Source organism: Rhodnius prolixus, unplaced genomic scaffold, assembly GCF_049639745.1.
Source record: "Rhodnius prolixus isolate KJV_2025 unplaced genomic scaffold, Rpr scaffold_3, whole genome shotgun sequence".
In the NCBI taxonomy this organism is placed as follows: Eukaryota; Metazoa; Arthropoda; class Insecta; order Hemiptera; family Reduviidae; genus Rhodnius; species Rhodnius prolixus.
The window spans coordinates 29,618,802-29,634,440 of record NW_027411603.1 but is presented as its reverse complement, the minus strand read 5'-3'; the positions used below and the strand labels follow the sequence as shown (position 1 = coordinate 29,634,440).

The 15,639-nt window shown below is 36.4% G+C and overlaps 1 protein-coding gene across 6 annotated transcripts in view; it reads right to left on the bottom strand.

Moving 5' to 3' along the window:
• The window catches only part of LOC141452295 (uncharacterized), a 592,044-nt gene that overhangs the window by 225,602 nt on the left and 350,803 nt on the right, over positions 1-15,639 (bottom strand). The window contains exon 1 of one of the 6 annotated variants that reach the window (XM_074124277.1): positions 11,072-11,288. The exons of the other annotated variants lie outside the window; for them this stretch is intronic. Within the exon in view, the coding sequence (XP_073980378.1) occupies positions 11,072-11,115 (44 nt within the window). The 5' untranslated portion in view covers positions 11,116-11,288. Of the gene's footprint in view, positions 1-11,071; positions 11,289-15,639 lie in introns of those variants that run through there. 6 annotated transcript variants of the gene reach the window in all.

Below are 15,639 nucleotides of genomic sequence, written 5' to 3'. Positions count from 1 at the left end.
ATATTGAGAGTGAAATTTTTTTGGGTCATGGTTCTGCTGTGCAATTGGGCCCTTATAATTCCCACAGTAAACAACAGATTATTCGTATGAAATTCTGTGCTCTTATACACTCTGTTTTACTGAGTAGTATGCTATAGTTTTCTTGAATACAGATCCATTAGTTGAGAAGATATTGAGAGTTGAAATTTTTTTGGGTCATGGTTTTGCTGTACAATTGGACCCTTATAATTCCCACAGTAAACAACAGATTATTCGTATGAAATTCTGTGCTCTTATACACTCTGTTATACTGAGTAGTATGCTATAGTTTTCTTGAATACAGATCCATTAGTTGAGAAGATATTGAGAGTTGAAATTTTTTTGGGTCATGGTTTTGCTGTGCAATTGGGCCCTTGTAATTCCCACAGTAAACAACAGATTATTCGTATGAAATTCTGTGCACTTACACACTTTGTTTTACTGAGTAGTATGCTATAGTTTTCTTGAATATAGATCCATTAGTTGAGAAGATATTGAGAGTTGAAATTTTTTTGGGTCATGGTTTTGCTGTGCAATTGGGCCCTTATAATTCCCACAGTAAACAACAGATTATTCGTATGAAATTCTGTGCTCTTATACACTCTGTTTTACTGAGTAGTATGCTATAGTTTTCTTGAATACAGATCCATTAGTTGAGAAGATATTGAGAGTTGAAATTTTTTTGGGTCATGGTTTTGCTGTGCAATTGGGCCCTTATAATTCCCACAGTAAACAACAGATTATTCGTATGAAATTCTGTGCTCTTATGCACTCTGTTTTACTGAGTAGTATGCTATAGTTTTCTTGAATACAGATCCATTAGTTGAGAAGATATTGAGAGTTGAAATTTTTTTGGGTCATGGTTTTGCTGTACAATTGGACCCTTATAATTCCCACAGTAAACAATAGATTATTCGTATGAAATTCTGTGCTCTTATACACTCTGTTTTACTGAGTAGTATGCTATAGTTTTCTTGAATACAGATCCATTAGTTGAGAAGATATTGAGAGTTGAAATTTTTTTGGGTCATGGTTTTGCTGTGCAATTGGGCCCTTGTAATTCCCACAGTAAACAACAGATTATTCGTATGAAATTCTGTGCTCTTATACACTCTGTTTTACTGAGTAGTATGCTATAGTTTTCTTGAATACAGATCCATTAGTTGAGAAGATATTGAGTGTTGAAATTTTTTTGGGTCATGGTTTTGCTGTGCAATTGGGCCCTTATAATTCCCACAGTAAACAACAGATTATTCGTATGAAATTCTGTGCTCTTATACACTCTGTTTTACTGAGTAGTATGCTATAGTTTTCTTGAATACAGATCCATTAGTTGAGAAGATATTGAGAGTGAAATTTTTTTGGGTCATGGTTCTGCTGTGCAATTGGGCCCTTATAATTCCCACAGTAAACAACAGATTATTCGTATGAAATTCTGTGCTCTTATACACTCTGTTTTACTGAGTAGTATGCTATAGTTTTCTTGAATACAGATCCATTAGTTGAGAAGATATTGAGAGTTGAAATTTTTTTGGGTCATGGTTTTGCTGTACAATTGGACCCTTATAATTCCCACAGTAAACAACAGATTATTCGTATGAAATTCTGTGCTCTTATACACTCTGTTATACTGAGTAGTATGCTATAGTTTTCTTGAATACAGATCCATTAGTTGAGAAGATATTGAGAGTTGAAATTTTTTTGGGTCATGGTTTTGCTGTGCAATTGGGCCCTTGTAATTCCCACAGTAAACAACAGATTATTCGTATGAAATTCTGTGCACTTACACACTTTGTTTTACTGAGTAGTATGCTATAGTTTTCTTGAATATAGATCCATTAGTTGAGAAGATATTGTGTTGAAATTTTTTTGGGTCATGGTTTTGCTGTGCAATTGGGCCCTTATAATTCCCACAGTAAACAACAGATTATTCGTATGAAATTCTGTGCTCTTATACACTCTGTTTTACTGAGTAGTATGCTATAGTTTTCTTGAATACAGATCCATTAGTTGAGAAGATATTGAGAGTGAAATATTTTTGGGTCATGGTTCTGCTGTGCAATTGGGCCCTTATAATTCCCACAGTAAACAACAGATTATTCGTATGAAATTCTGTGCTCTTATACACTCTGTTTTACTGAGTAGTATGCTATAGTTTTCTTGAATACAGATCCATTAGTTGAGAAGATATTGAGAGTTGAAATTTTTTTGGGTCATGGTTTTGCTGTGCAATTGGGCCCTTATAATTCCCACAGTAAACAACAGATTATTCGTATGAAATTCTGTGCTCTTATACACTCTGTTTTACTGAGTAGTATGCTATAGTTTTCTTGAATACAGATCCATTAGTTGAGAAGATATTGAGAGTTGAAATTTTTTTGGGTCATGGTTTTGCTGTGCAATTGGGCCCTTGTAATTCCCACAGTAAACAACAGATTATTCGTATGAAATTCTGTGCTCTTATACACTCTGTTTTACTGAGTAGTATGCTATAGTTTTCTTGAATACAGATCCATTAGTTGAGAAGATATTGAGTGTTGAAATTTTTTTGGGTCATGGTTTTGCTGTGCAATTGGGCCCTTATAATTCCCACAGTAAACAACAGATTATTCGTATGAAATTCTGTGCTCTTATACACTCTGTTTTACTGAGTAGTATGCTATAGTTTTCTTGAATACAGATCCATTAGTTGAGAAGATATTGAGAGTGAAATTTTTTTGGGTCATGGTTCTGCTGTGCAATTGGGCCCTTATAATTCCCACAGTAAACAACAGATTATTCGTATGAAATTCTGTGCTCTTATACACTCTGTTTTACTGAGTAGTATGCTATAGTTTTCTTGAATACAGATCCATTAGTTGAGAAGATATTGAGAGTTGAAATTTTTTTGGGTCATGGTTTTGCTGTACAATTGGACCCTTATAATTCCCACAGTAAACAACAGATTATTCGTATGAAATTCTGTGCTCTTATACACTCTGTTATACTGAGTAGTATGCTATAGTTTTCTTGAATACAGATCCATTAGTTGAGAAGATATTGAGAGTTGAAATTTTTTTGGGTCATGGTTTTGCTGTGCAATTGGGCCCTTGTAATTCCCACAGTAAACAACAGATTATTCGTATGAAATTCTGTGCACTTACACACTTTGTTTTACTGAGTAGTATGCTATAGTTTTCTTGAATATAGATCCATTAGTTGAGAAGATATTGTGTTGAAATTTTTTTGGGTCATGGTTTTGCTGTGCAATTGGGCCCTTATAATTCCCACAGTAAACAACAGATTATTCGTATGAAATTCTGTGCTCTTATACACTCTGTTTTACTGAGTAGTATGCTATAGTTTTCTTGAATACAGATCCATTAGTTGAGAAGATATTGAGAGTGAAATATTTTTGGGTCATGGTTCTGCTGTGCAATTGGGCCCTTATAATTCCCACAGTAAACAACAGATTATTCGTATGAAATTCTGTGCTCTTATACACTCTGTTTTACTGAGTAGTATGCTATAGTTTTCTTGAATACAGATCCATTAGTTGAGAAGATATTGAGAGTTGAAATTTTTTTGGGTCATGGTTTTGCTGTGCAATTGGGCCCTTATAATTCCCACAGTAAACAACAGATTATTCGTATGAAATTCTGTGCTCTTATACACTCTGTTTTACTGAGTAGTATGCTATAGTTTTCTTGAATACAGATCCATTAGTTGAGAAGATATTGAGAGTTGAAATTTTTTTGGGTCATGGTTTTGCTGTGCAATTGGGCCCTTATAATTCCCACAGTAAACAACAGATTATTCGTATGAAATTCTGTGCTCTTATACACTCTGTTTTACTGAGTAGTATGCTATAGTTTTCTTGAATACAGATCCATTAGTTGAGAAGATATTGAGAGTTGAAATTTTTTTGGGTCATGGTTTTGCTGTACAATTGGACCCTTATAATTCCCACAGTAAACAACAGATTATTCGTATGAAATTCTGTGCTCTTATACACTCTGTTTTACTGAGTAGTATGCTATAGTTTTCTTGAATACAGATCCATTAGTTGAGAAGATATTGAGAGTTGAAATTTTTTTGGGTCATGGTTTTGCTGTGCAATTGGGCCCTTGTAATTCCCACAGTAAACAACAGATTATTCGTATGAAATTCTGTGCACTTACACACTTTGTTTTACTGAGTAGTATGCTATAGTTTTCTTGAATATAGATCCATTAGTTGAGAAGATATTGAGAGTTGAAATTTTTTTGGGTCATGGTTTTGCTGGTCAATTGGGCCCTCATAATTCCCACAGTAAACAACAGATTATTCGTATGAAATTCTGTGCTCTTATACACTCTGTTTTACTGAGTAGTATGCTATAGTTTTCTTGAATACAGATCCATTAGTTGAGAAGATATTGAGAATGAAATTTTTTTGGGTCATGGTTTTGCTGTGCAATTGGGCCCTTATAATTCCCACAGTAAACAACAGATTATTCGTATGAAATTCTGTGCTCTTATACACTCTGTTTTACTGAGTAGTATGCTATAGTTTTCTTGAATACAGATCCATTAGTTGAGAAGATATTGAGAGTTGAAATTTTTTTGGGTCATGGTTTTGCTGTGCAATTGGGCCCTTATAATTCCCACAGTAAACAACAGATTATTCGTATGAAATTCTGTGCTCTTATACACTCTGTTTTACTGAGTAGTATGCTATAGTTTTCACTGGTACCACCGAAAATTCGGTATGTCAATCACCGGGTCATTGAAATACTTTAAAAAAAGTAAAAATTTTTGGTTGACATAAAAATAGAATTTACTGAATACATAATACAATCTAAAGGAGCGGCACAATTGTACCAACCAACACCTGAGCCAAAATAACGGAAGATATTCTAAACGAAACTCGAATTTTTTCTTAAGCTGTAAATTACCGGTCCTTTCACCCTATTTGTTTTGTGTGAGTGCTTTTTTAAACTCATTTTTTAAAAAAAATAAGTTTACGCTTAAAAAAAAACCTTTAGTCTGTTGTTTATTGTAAACTTCTCTGTCATAAACCTATTTATTTCAAACATTATTCTGAACAAAATTATTATTTAACAGTTCTGAGATCTGAGTATATCTATACCGATTTAAATCTTTAGATTTTTTAAAACGATTCCTCTTTTTTTTGTGATGGTGCGGATTTCAGCCTCGTCAAATTCGATGATAGGTGGGGGTAGAATGGTGCTGATGGGTATGGCTTACAGCTTCGTTGAACTCGATGATTACCCGGTCAGATTTGGAGGTGTTTGGATCTGGCACAATTTAGGTGCGCCAGAACCGCCATTTTACCTCTACTAATGGCAATTTTATATTGTTCTCGAGTATACACGTCGAACACGCTTAACTGGTTAATGAGACCATTTTGCGGCACTAACTAAAAATTATTAATAATTTGATTTAGTTATCATCAACATAGGACGGAAGAATAAGTTTTTGGATAAAATTTTCCAACGGGAAATATACTTTACCGAGTAGATTCCTCCAAGCGCCAATGATTTTTGATTTTGATGCCCTTATTTTTTTTTTTTTTCAATTTATTTGTTAAGTTACACCAGCGCCTAGATACGCCATAAGTTTTAATGACAATAACTGACACAACTACAAACTCACTAATTGAGGGGAGAAGTTACCCAGTGATAACACTCCCTAAGTCGTCTCCAGGATTAGCTACTCTCTTCAGAAAAGAGAAAATCGCGAGGCAACTGGCGTTTTAATCGTCTGGGAGGATGATCTGGAAGGTGATGAGATGATAAATGGCGGACAAGAGTATTGGAATGAGAGTGCAAGTTCTGATGATAACTTTTATAGCGAGTTCTCCTGCAACCTGGACCTACAAACGGAATTTCCAGGTCTGTGTGGATAGTTAGATTTGAAACTAGAAATGGATCGTTAACGATGGTGCGGAGAAAGATAGACTGAAGCGATTGAATTCATTGAAGATTCGAGCGTTTCGTTAAACCCCAAATTTCAACACCGTACGTACAGGCGGGTTTTAATATAGAATTGTAAATCAGTCGTTTGTTATTAAGTGAAAGATTTGAACGTTGGTCTAGCAGTCTTTTAAGCAGTCGATAACGCCTGTTAACTTCAGTTCGTTTAAGTCGTGTGTGCGGGATCCAAGTTAGTCTTTTCATCTTAATTTAAAATTAAAAAATGAAAAATTATTCAAACTCGATACATCAACAACACAATGATTACTTCCTGATTGTATATGTAAGTGTACAGTACGCTAAATTAACCGATTTTGAAAGGACTAAACTTTTGGATTAGGGACCTATCCCGCTCATAGAAACCATAAAACGGATATTTAAATGAAAATTTCTTGACGAAAATTAGAGACGATTTCAATAATTCCAGTCAAAATAAAAAATGCCAAATGTGCCAAACCTAAAATATAATTTTAATTTTCTGTCAATTTAATTTGAAGACAATTTAGAGAACTGCAGACTAGTGAAATGTGAGTGAATTATTATGTGGGTGTAGAAATAATGGCTGTGGGTTTTGTCGAGAAAACCCACCTTTTTTGTATTATATTTTTGTGATCAAAGGAAAATATTGGATCATGTTCCAGCGCGTGACTCACATGACTGCCTCCTTTATCGCCGCCATGTTCACTCCTATTTAAGGAAACTGTTTTTTAAGGGAAAAATTTATTTAAAATTATATAATACTGTAAAAACGAAGCAATGACCTTTACTTATTTTTACATTGATACTGTTTACCATGCCAGTCATGGAAGAACATCTTTGCTCTTAGAGATGACGGTTAAATACAAGTTCAATGTGGGGGTAGCCTAAATGTGAATATTGATAAGCTTAATTAAAATCCAATATTTTTCTAGTGGGTGAGCCTTCGCTTGACAGTGTTCGTGATGAAGTCACCTTTTTGCACCATTTCAAGGCGATATGTTTTTCCTAAGATACTAAAAGTACAGTGTAAGTACCCTTACTATCCTTATCAAAAATTTTAAGAAGTTTAAGAAGTTAAGTATAAGGGTTGATTAAACGCCAAAATCTGCAAGTGCTCATCATTTCATTTGTATTCAAACTCGTAATTTCAGCCATATTTTTATTCAAATTTTATAGCAATAATATCATTTAAGTAATTTTACTGCACTACATTTTCATTAATATTGTTAAGAGTTTATTAGATGTCACAGACTCTTATTTTCAAATATAAGAATTTTTTCTATTATAATAATAAAATGTGAATAACTTCATCATAATTAATAGTAAAAAGGCACTTTATTTTTACTCTAAACCAAATTATTATTGTGATTTATCTTTATTATTCCCTTTATTCTAAATTAATCATCGCTTAAACGCACATTAAAAAACAAAAAAGGGAGAGTTAGAGTTGGTCTATTGCTGCCGTAATTCGAATTACGGAGTTAAAACGAAATTTCAGTCTTGAATTCGTATGCAGCAGACACAGCCATACTAGCCAAAGTACACATCCTTCATCAGCTACATGCAAGTTACAGACACATTTACATGAAATAGAATCCTGGGCAAAGAAGTGGCAGATTAAAATGAACCCACAGAAATGCCAGCATGCCACGTTTACTCTCCGGCGGGCTCCTGTCCACCTGTCCTTTTCAACAGCAATCCTCTTCCTTGTACAGATCTGGTGCTCTTCCTTAGGCTCTACATAGACAAAACGTGCGAAATTGCTTTACAGACTACTTGGACGACGCTCCAAATTACCCATTGAACTCAAACGCTTCATATACAGTACTATCATCAAACTTATGTGGACTTACGGACTAGAGCTGTGGGGTTCAGCCAAACCTACAAACATACGGACAGTACAAAACATTTCAGTCAAAACGCCTCCGACAGATAGCTGACGCTCCTTTCTACGGTGACTAACCACACTCTTCACACCGACCTCAACATTCCCTGCATAGACCAACTCGCTAAGACTAAATACCAAAAAATTCCATTCTGCTCTCTCGACTAGCTCTAATCCTCTTGTACTGTCTCTCGCTTCCTCTGACATCCCTAATACTCCTCGCCGACTGAATCGCCAGTGGTCCTGCGACTACCTTATCTAGGTCTGAAGGCCTAGACGCCATTATTCTCCTATCTCTCCTCTCACCTCCTCACATTCTCCTCTCTCCTATAGAGAGGGCTACCGCTCGGTAGTTTCTCTCCTTCCGCACCAGTGCATCACTCTCTCAATATTTACTTATTGTATATACATTTAAAAAAAAAAAAAAATATTAATTTCACACACATACATGTCAAGAAATTTTATAAAAATTTTTTGATTTCGAGTTGTCACCCAAAATATCAATTTTGAGATTCCCTGAGCCCCCAAAAAGTGGTCTGTGGAGTGTTTGGTGAGCATAACATCTAAACGAAACGCTGCAACAAGTTCTAAAGTTGATATCCTTGTTAAGGTGCTACCATCGCGACCGACAATAACAGAAGTACCATTTGACTGCATCAAAGTTTTTATTTATTTTAGATTTCCGCTAAAATAGCTGTCACGATTTTCTGTCTCTCTCTGTAACATACTGTTTTTAGGTAGTACTTTCTACAATGTTTATTTGAAAATTCTATAAAGGAGATTACCCGCAAGGGGTAGTTGTTTCTTGCAGTCCCCACGGGTAACCAAGCACACTCACCACGACAGTACACATTGCCTTTACACTACACACATATGCACAAAACTTTAAGGCATAAACAGTACACACCCTAGGGTTACCGTTCCTAGGAAGCCGCCCCGGATGGGGAAGCAAGTCAGGAGGCTTTAAGAAGGCAGCCCTTTCACCTGACTCGGAGGCAGTAGGCGATAATCTGTTCTCCTTAAATCACTGCTATTATGAAACCCCAAAGAGTTAATGCCGGATTGATTTATGGTAAAAGGCAAAGGGAGACTGTTCACCGAACAAGAATGGCTGGAAGGCCGAGACTGAGGAGGGTAGATGGAGTGGCGGCTGACGCAAGATTTTTGGGAATTCCCAACTGGAAAGCAGCCGCACAAGATAGAGCAGGATGCTCATTAGGGAAGCCAGGACTCGCCGCGAGTTGTAGCGCCGTAAGTAAAAAGTCCGTGCAAAGTCAGAGAGATAGCACCACTGGCGCGTATCGAGGTTATGTTTGGTTAGTAGCATCTCTTGGAAGAACACACACCAAGTTTCAGCCAGATCGGTCTATTTCTTTGTGTTTGGCATTCGTTTAAATCGAGGAAGTCGAGTGATTTTCAAAAAATGGACGAAAAAGAATTTCGTGTGTTGATTAAACACTACTTTATGAAAGGCAAAACGCCTCAGGAGACTAAAGAGAAGCTTGATAAACATTATGGTGACTCTGCACCTTCGATTAGAACAGTTTATAAGTGGTTTCAAAATTTTCGGAGTGGCCATATGGGCACAAGTGACGCTGAACGTTCTGGACGCCCTGTTGAGGTTTCTACTCCAGAAATCATTGATAAAATCCATGATATGGAGATGGATGACAGAAGAGTGAAGGTGCGTGAGGTTGCTAGTGCTGTGGGCATCTCGAATGAACGGGTACATAATATTTTGCATCAACATTTGGACATGACAAAGCTATCCGCTTGACCAAAAACGAAATCGTGTGAAGTGTTGCAAGGACGGTTTGCAGCTGTTCCAGAAGAATCCGCAGGACTTTAAGCGTCGTTTCGTCACCGTGGATGAAACATGGATACATTACTACACTCCTGAGACCAAAGAACAATCTAAACAATGGGTTACCAAGGGGGAATCTGCGCCAAAAAAGGCGAAGACCGTTCCTTCGGCCGGAAAGATTATGGCGACTGTCTTTTGGGATTCGCAAGGAATAATCCTCATCGACTATCTGGAAAAGGGTAAAACTATTACAGGTGCATATTATTCATCGTTATTGGACCGTTTGAAAACCGAGCTGCAAGAAAAACGCCCACGATTGGCCCACAAAAAAGTCCTTTTCTATCACGACAACGCACCAGCTCACACCTCAGCAGTTGTGGTCGCAAAATTAATGGAAATAGGGTTCCAACTCGTTTCACATCCCCCCTATTCTCCAGACTTGGCTCCCTCGGACTACTGTTTGTTCCCCAATATGAAGAAATGGCTGGCAGGAAAAAGATTTTATTCAAACGAGGAGGTGATTGCAGAAACGAATGGCTATTTTTCAGACATGGACAAATCCTATTATTCGGAAGGGATCAACAAACTAGAGCAGCGTTGGACGAAGTGTATAAGCCTAAAAGGAGACTATGTTGAAAAATAAAAAAGGTTTACCCCCAAAAATTAAGTAGTTTTTATTTTTGCACGGACTTTTTAAACGACCCTCGTAATAACGTAAATTGGCTTCAAGAGAAACTTTGTGTTAGTTTTCACAATAGATCTTTTTGGATTGTCTATTGTGTGTTGGTGTGAAGTACGAACATCCACGTAGAAGTAGAGAAGAGGTAGCCAAAAAAATTAATAGCCACGAGTGGTTAATTTAGATTTAATTAGGAATGCTAAAGGACTAAACTCTAAATTTTAAAAAACAAAATCACTAACATTGAAATGAACTATCAAACCAAATATTCTAGTTTATCCTAGTTTCCTAGTTTTTTTGTTTTTTTTAAGTTTTTTTCTGATCACGAGCTTTTGAATAAGCATTATCTATGAAAATTTGGAGTTAAAGAAGGGTTATTATGGCCCACAATTAATTCTTACTAGGGGATCAAGGTTGACACAAATTTAGTATTTCAGGTATATAATATTATTTTTATATAAACATAGGTCTGTAGATTATACTGAAATGAAACGTTAGAAGGAAACTGTTCGCAAGCAGTACCCTCAGTCTAATTGTTCTGGAAAAATATTAAAAAGAGAAGTTTGTTGATTAACAGTAAATATTCAAAAGTAAAGCTTTTGATTGTGTTATCTTTAAATATTATTTACTAAAATGCTACAAATTATTTAATTTTCCCCCACTTTTTGGGAGTTCAAAGCGAACTCAAGGGAAAAAAACCACTTCTTGCAGCAACTAAAAACAATGAATAGAAATTTAATTTTTACTTACATTAAAACCATTCCTTTAGTCTTAAAAATATAACTTCTACACATTAGCAAAAAGCACTTCCATATTCTAAAGTGGTCGATTAAGATAAAAGCACTAGCGTTTATAGACGAACGTAGGTGAACGTGTCCATTTCTTCAGCACGCATGCGTGAAGTGAGGTCAACTTATTTACAGAGATACAATAAAATTAAAAAAATTGATGAATTGATGTAAAAACTTTTAATCAATATAAATTAATACTTAGCGAAGACGGTAATTCTTTATTATTTTACTATCTCAAACTCTACTTAGTAAGAGAAGTTATTGTAATCGTAAATCCAAAATGTAGTTTTTAAAATTTGGTATCCCTCTCACCTCATTCACTCCCACTGTGTGTAAGTAAAATCCATTGTAGCTCAAAAACAAAACAAAAAAAACGCAGAAATAACCAATTAGATATTTTGATTATGTACTGACAAAATACGCAATAATACGAGGGTCGTTTGAAAAGTCCGTGCAAAAATAAAAACTACTCAATTTTTTGGGGTAAACCTTTTTTATTTTTCAACATAGTCTCCTTTTAGGGTTATACACTTCGTCCAACGCTGCTCTAGTATGTTGATCCCTGCCGAATAATAGGATTTGTCCAAGTCTGAAAAATAGCCATTCGTTTCTGCAATCACCTCCTCGCTTGAATAAAATCTTTTTCCCGCCAGCCATTTCTTCATATTGGGGAACCAATAGTAGTCCGAGGGAGCCAAGTCTGGAGAATAGGGGGGATGTGAAACGAGTTGGAACCCTATTTCCATTAATTTTGCGACCACAACTGCTGAGGTGTGAGCTGGTGTGTTGTCGTGATGGAAAAGGACTTTTTTGTGGGCCAATCGTGGGCGTTTTTCTCGCAGCTCGGTTTTCAAACGGTCCAATAACGATGAATAATATGCACCTGTAATAGTTTTACCCTTTTACCATCACCATATCATGGATTTTATCAATGATTTCTGGAGTAGTAACCTCAACAGGGCGTCCAGAACGTTCAGCGTCACTTGTGCCCATATGGCCACTCCGAAAATTTTGAAACCACTTATAAACTGTTCTAATCGAAGGTGCAGAGTCACCATAATGTTTATCAAGCTTCTCTTTAGTCTCCTGAGGCGTTTTGCCTTTCATAAAGTAGTGTTTAATCAACACACGAAATTCTTTTTCGTCCATTTTTTGAAAATCACTCGACTTCCTCGATTCAAACGAATGCCAAACACAAAGAAATAGACCGAGCTGGCTGAAACTTGGTGTGTGTTCTTCCAAGAGATGCTACTAACTAAACATAACCTCGATACGCGCCAGTAGTGCTATCTCTCTGACTTTGCTCGGACTTTTCAAACGACCCTCGTATAGTCAAAACTTTGGCTTTAGTTTTGGGCTTTAGTCGAAACTGATCTCCTGGAAATAACACGTTATTTTGAATCAACATTTCACTTTTTAAGATTGTTTCGAAATTTGCTGCTACGATTTTCTGTGAACTTGGTTTACTAGTTGCACATATGTAGAACTGTTTTACATCACTCAATAAGTTTCCGGTCTGACATATATTGATGGCAACACTGTTGACAGACCGTTATGATTTCTCGATAGCAGCATCTTTCAAACGATACATGTCAAAATTTCATTGAAATTTTGATAATTAGTTTACAAGTTACTCCAGTTTTTTAATTTTTAAAAAATGGGAAAAAAAGAATTTCGTGTGTTGATTAAACATTGTTTTTTTTATGGGGAATAATACTGTTGAAGCCAAACAGTGGCATTGATAAGCGTTATGGAGACTCTGCGCCAGGAAAATCAACTATCTATTATTGGACTGGAACACTGAATTGAAACGCGGTCGTAAACACACCGAAGATGCTGAACGCTGTGGTCGCCCAAAATCGGCAGTTGTTTCAGAAAATATAAAGAAAAAGTCCACAAAATAATTTTGAAAGATCGTAAAGTGAAGTTGCGTGAGAGAGCAGACACCTTAAAGATATCAGAATGTAGTATGTTTAAAATTTTACGCGAAAATCTGAGCATGCTGAAGTTGCTTTAGAAGTGGGTGCCGCGTTTGCTCACACTGGACCAAAAACAACAACGTGTCGATGATTCAGAGAGCTGTGTGGAGCTGTTCAAGCGAAATAAAAAGGATTCTTGCGCCGATATATGACAATAGATGAAACGTGGATCTATTACTATACACCTGAATCTAAAAGATCGTCAGCAGAATGGACAGCAGCCGGTGAAAGTCGACCAAAGCGACCAAAAACTCAAAAGTCAGCTGGCAAGGTTATGACATCCGTATTTTGGGACGCGCATAGTATTTTGTTCATCGACTATCTTGAGAAAGGTGAAAAGATCAATAGCGAATGGCATTGTTGGATCGATTAAATCCAGAAATCAAGAAAAAACGGCGTCACATGCAAAAGAAAAAAATGCTGTTTCACCAAGACAATGCTCCGTGTCACAAGTCGATGAAAACGATGGTTAAATTGAATGAATTACATTTCGAATTGCTTTCCCACCCACCGTACTCCTCCAGATCTGGCCCCCAGCGACTACTGGCTTTTTGCAGACATCCAAAAGATGCTCCAGGGAAAGAAATTTTGCTCAAATGAAGAAGCGATTGCCGAAACTGAGAGTGCCTATTTAGGGAGTAAAGACAAATCGTTCTATAAGAAAGACATCGAAAAGTTAGAGGAGCGTTGGAATGCATGTACCACTCTTGAAGGAGAAGTTGATGAATAAAGTCGAGTTTCTAAAAAAATAATTGTTTTTCTTAGCTAGACCGGAAACATATTGAGTGATGTGTTACAACACTTAAATCCACAGTTTTATAAGATAATTCTGACACTAATGGGAGAGGGTGTCGTCAGACATCCTTCTAAAATGCATCACTCTAAATTGCACTGTATTGTTAGGTAAATAATGTTAATAACAATCAAACTTACGACTTTTATTTTATTTTTTTAATTTATTTGTTAAGTTAAACCAGCGCTAGATACGCCATAAGTAACAATGACAATAACTGACACCACTACAAACTCACTAAACTTAGGACTAAATTTAGAAATTAAATGCAAAAGTCATTGTTCTCCCAAAGCCTGGAAAAGATCTCGTCTTTGTCGTTGAACATGTTGTACTAAAAATATTAAATGCACTTATTGTAAGAAATGACTTAGTATCAAATGTGCAATATGGCTTTAGATCTTTTCATCTCACCACTGCACAGCTAGCAAGAATCACGGACATCATTGTGGACCAATTTAACTCCTCGGGCAGGGAAAAACAAAGGCCTGAGAGCTTTACCCAGGAGCCGCTCTCCAGAATTAAGAGTCTGCTTAAACGGACGGGGTATGGAAGGCGAGCTCTGGAGTAGTAGGAGCCACAATAGATCCATTGGGTCGTGGTAGCGTAGGCCTTCCAATCTAATCTAATGTGCATTATAAGCATGCTCATATTGGATCCCTGTATTGTTTTCACTGTCATGTTTTAAAAGCTTTATTATGTGAATATTCAGTTGAAAAGAGGCGGATGCTGTAGTAGCTACGAAACATGGATTTTAAAGTGGGAGATCACCAGTTCGAATCACACGTATACTTACGTTTTATTTGTTAGAAAAAGTATTAGTAGCAAGGTATAAGTTATAGCAAGCAGTGCTTCCCAACCTATGTGCCGCGGCTACGAAAGAAGTGTGCCGTGGCAAAAAAATTATAATGGCGTTGCATTATAATTAATTATAAGTTAAAATAGTATAACTTCACGGCACTTGTAAAGCCATCCGTCGCATTAACACACTGTTAGTCACTTGACTAGTAACTGTTAACTAAATTAGTCAAATATGTCCGTAGTTTTCGTTCTTCTTTATTGGCTGTTTAGTTTTTGTAACTTTAATCTCATTTAGTGGGACTTTTAATCACTTTCTTTGTATTTACGGATTTACAATTTTACATGAATTACAGCCACTTCTTGACATCAATAATGGCATTAAAATAAAGTATTTCTTTGTCATAAGATTCATTGCTACTGTAATCATGTAGTTAATTGTATTGACAGAGAATAGGTATAGACGGGTGAATGATTGGGTTTGTTATTAATGTTACAGCCTGCCACGAAAACTAGTATTTTTGTAGGATTGTAATAGTGTTGTTATTACAGCACTAGTTGAGCATAATACGTCATTTTAAAATGAAATGGGAGCATTCAGTTCCAGTGTGCCGTTTACTGTTTGGTATCTGACTAATGTGCCGGGACCAGAAAAAGGTGGGGAAGCACTGAATTATAGGATGCGAGTTGTTTTAACGCAAGGTTTAGGTTTAAGGTATTTAGGTTTTTTTCTAGGGTGAAGGAAATTTAATCAAAATACTTCACACCTACTACTAGTGACTCCAATCGATTAGGTGGATGGGTTATTCATTTATTTATTTCGAGCGATTAGCCTTTCACTATGTAGTCCACTCAAAGCATGCGAGCACAACATATCAGCAACTCTCTTCCCTCCGTCGATTGGAATCGATGGCCAAAGAATTGAAGAGAGAAGATGTGCTCCAGCAACCCTCGGCACCA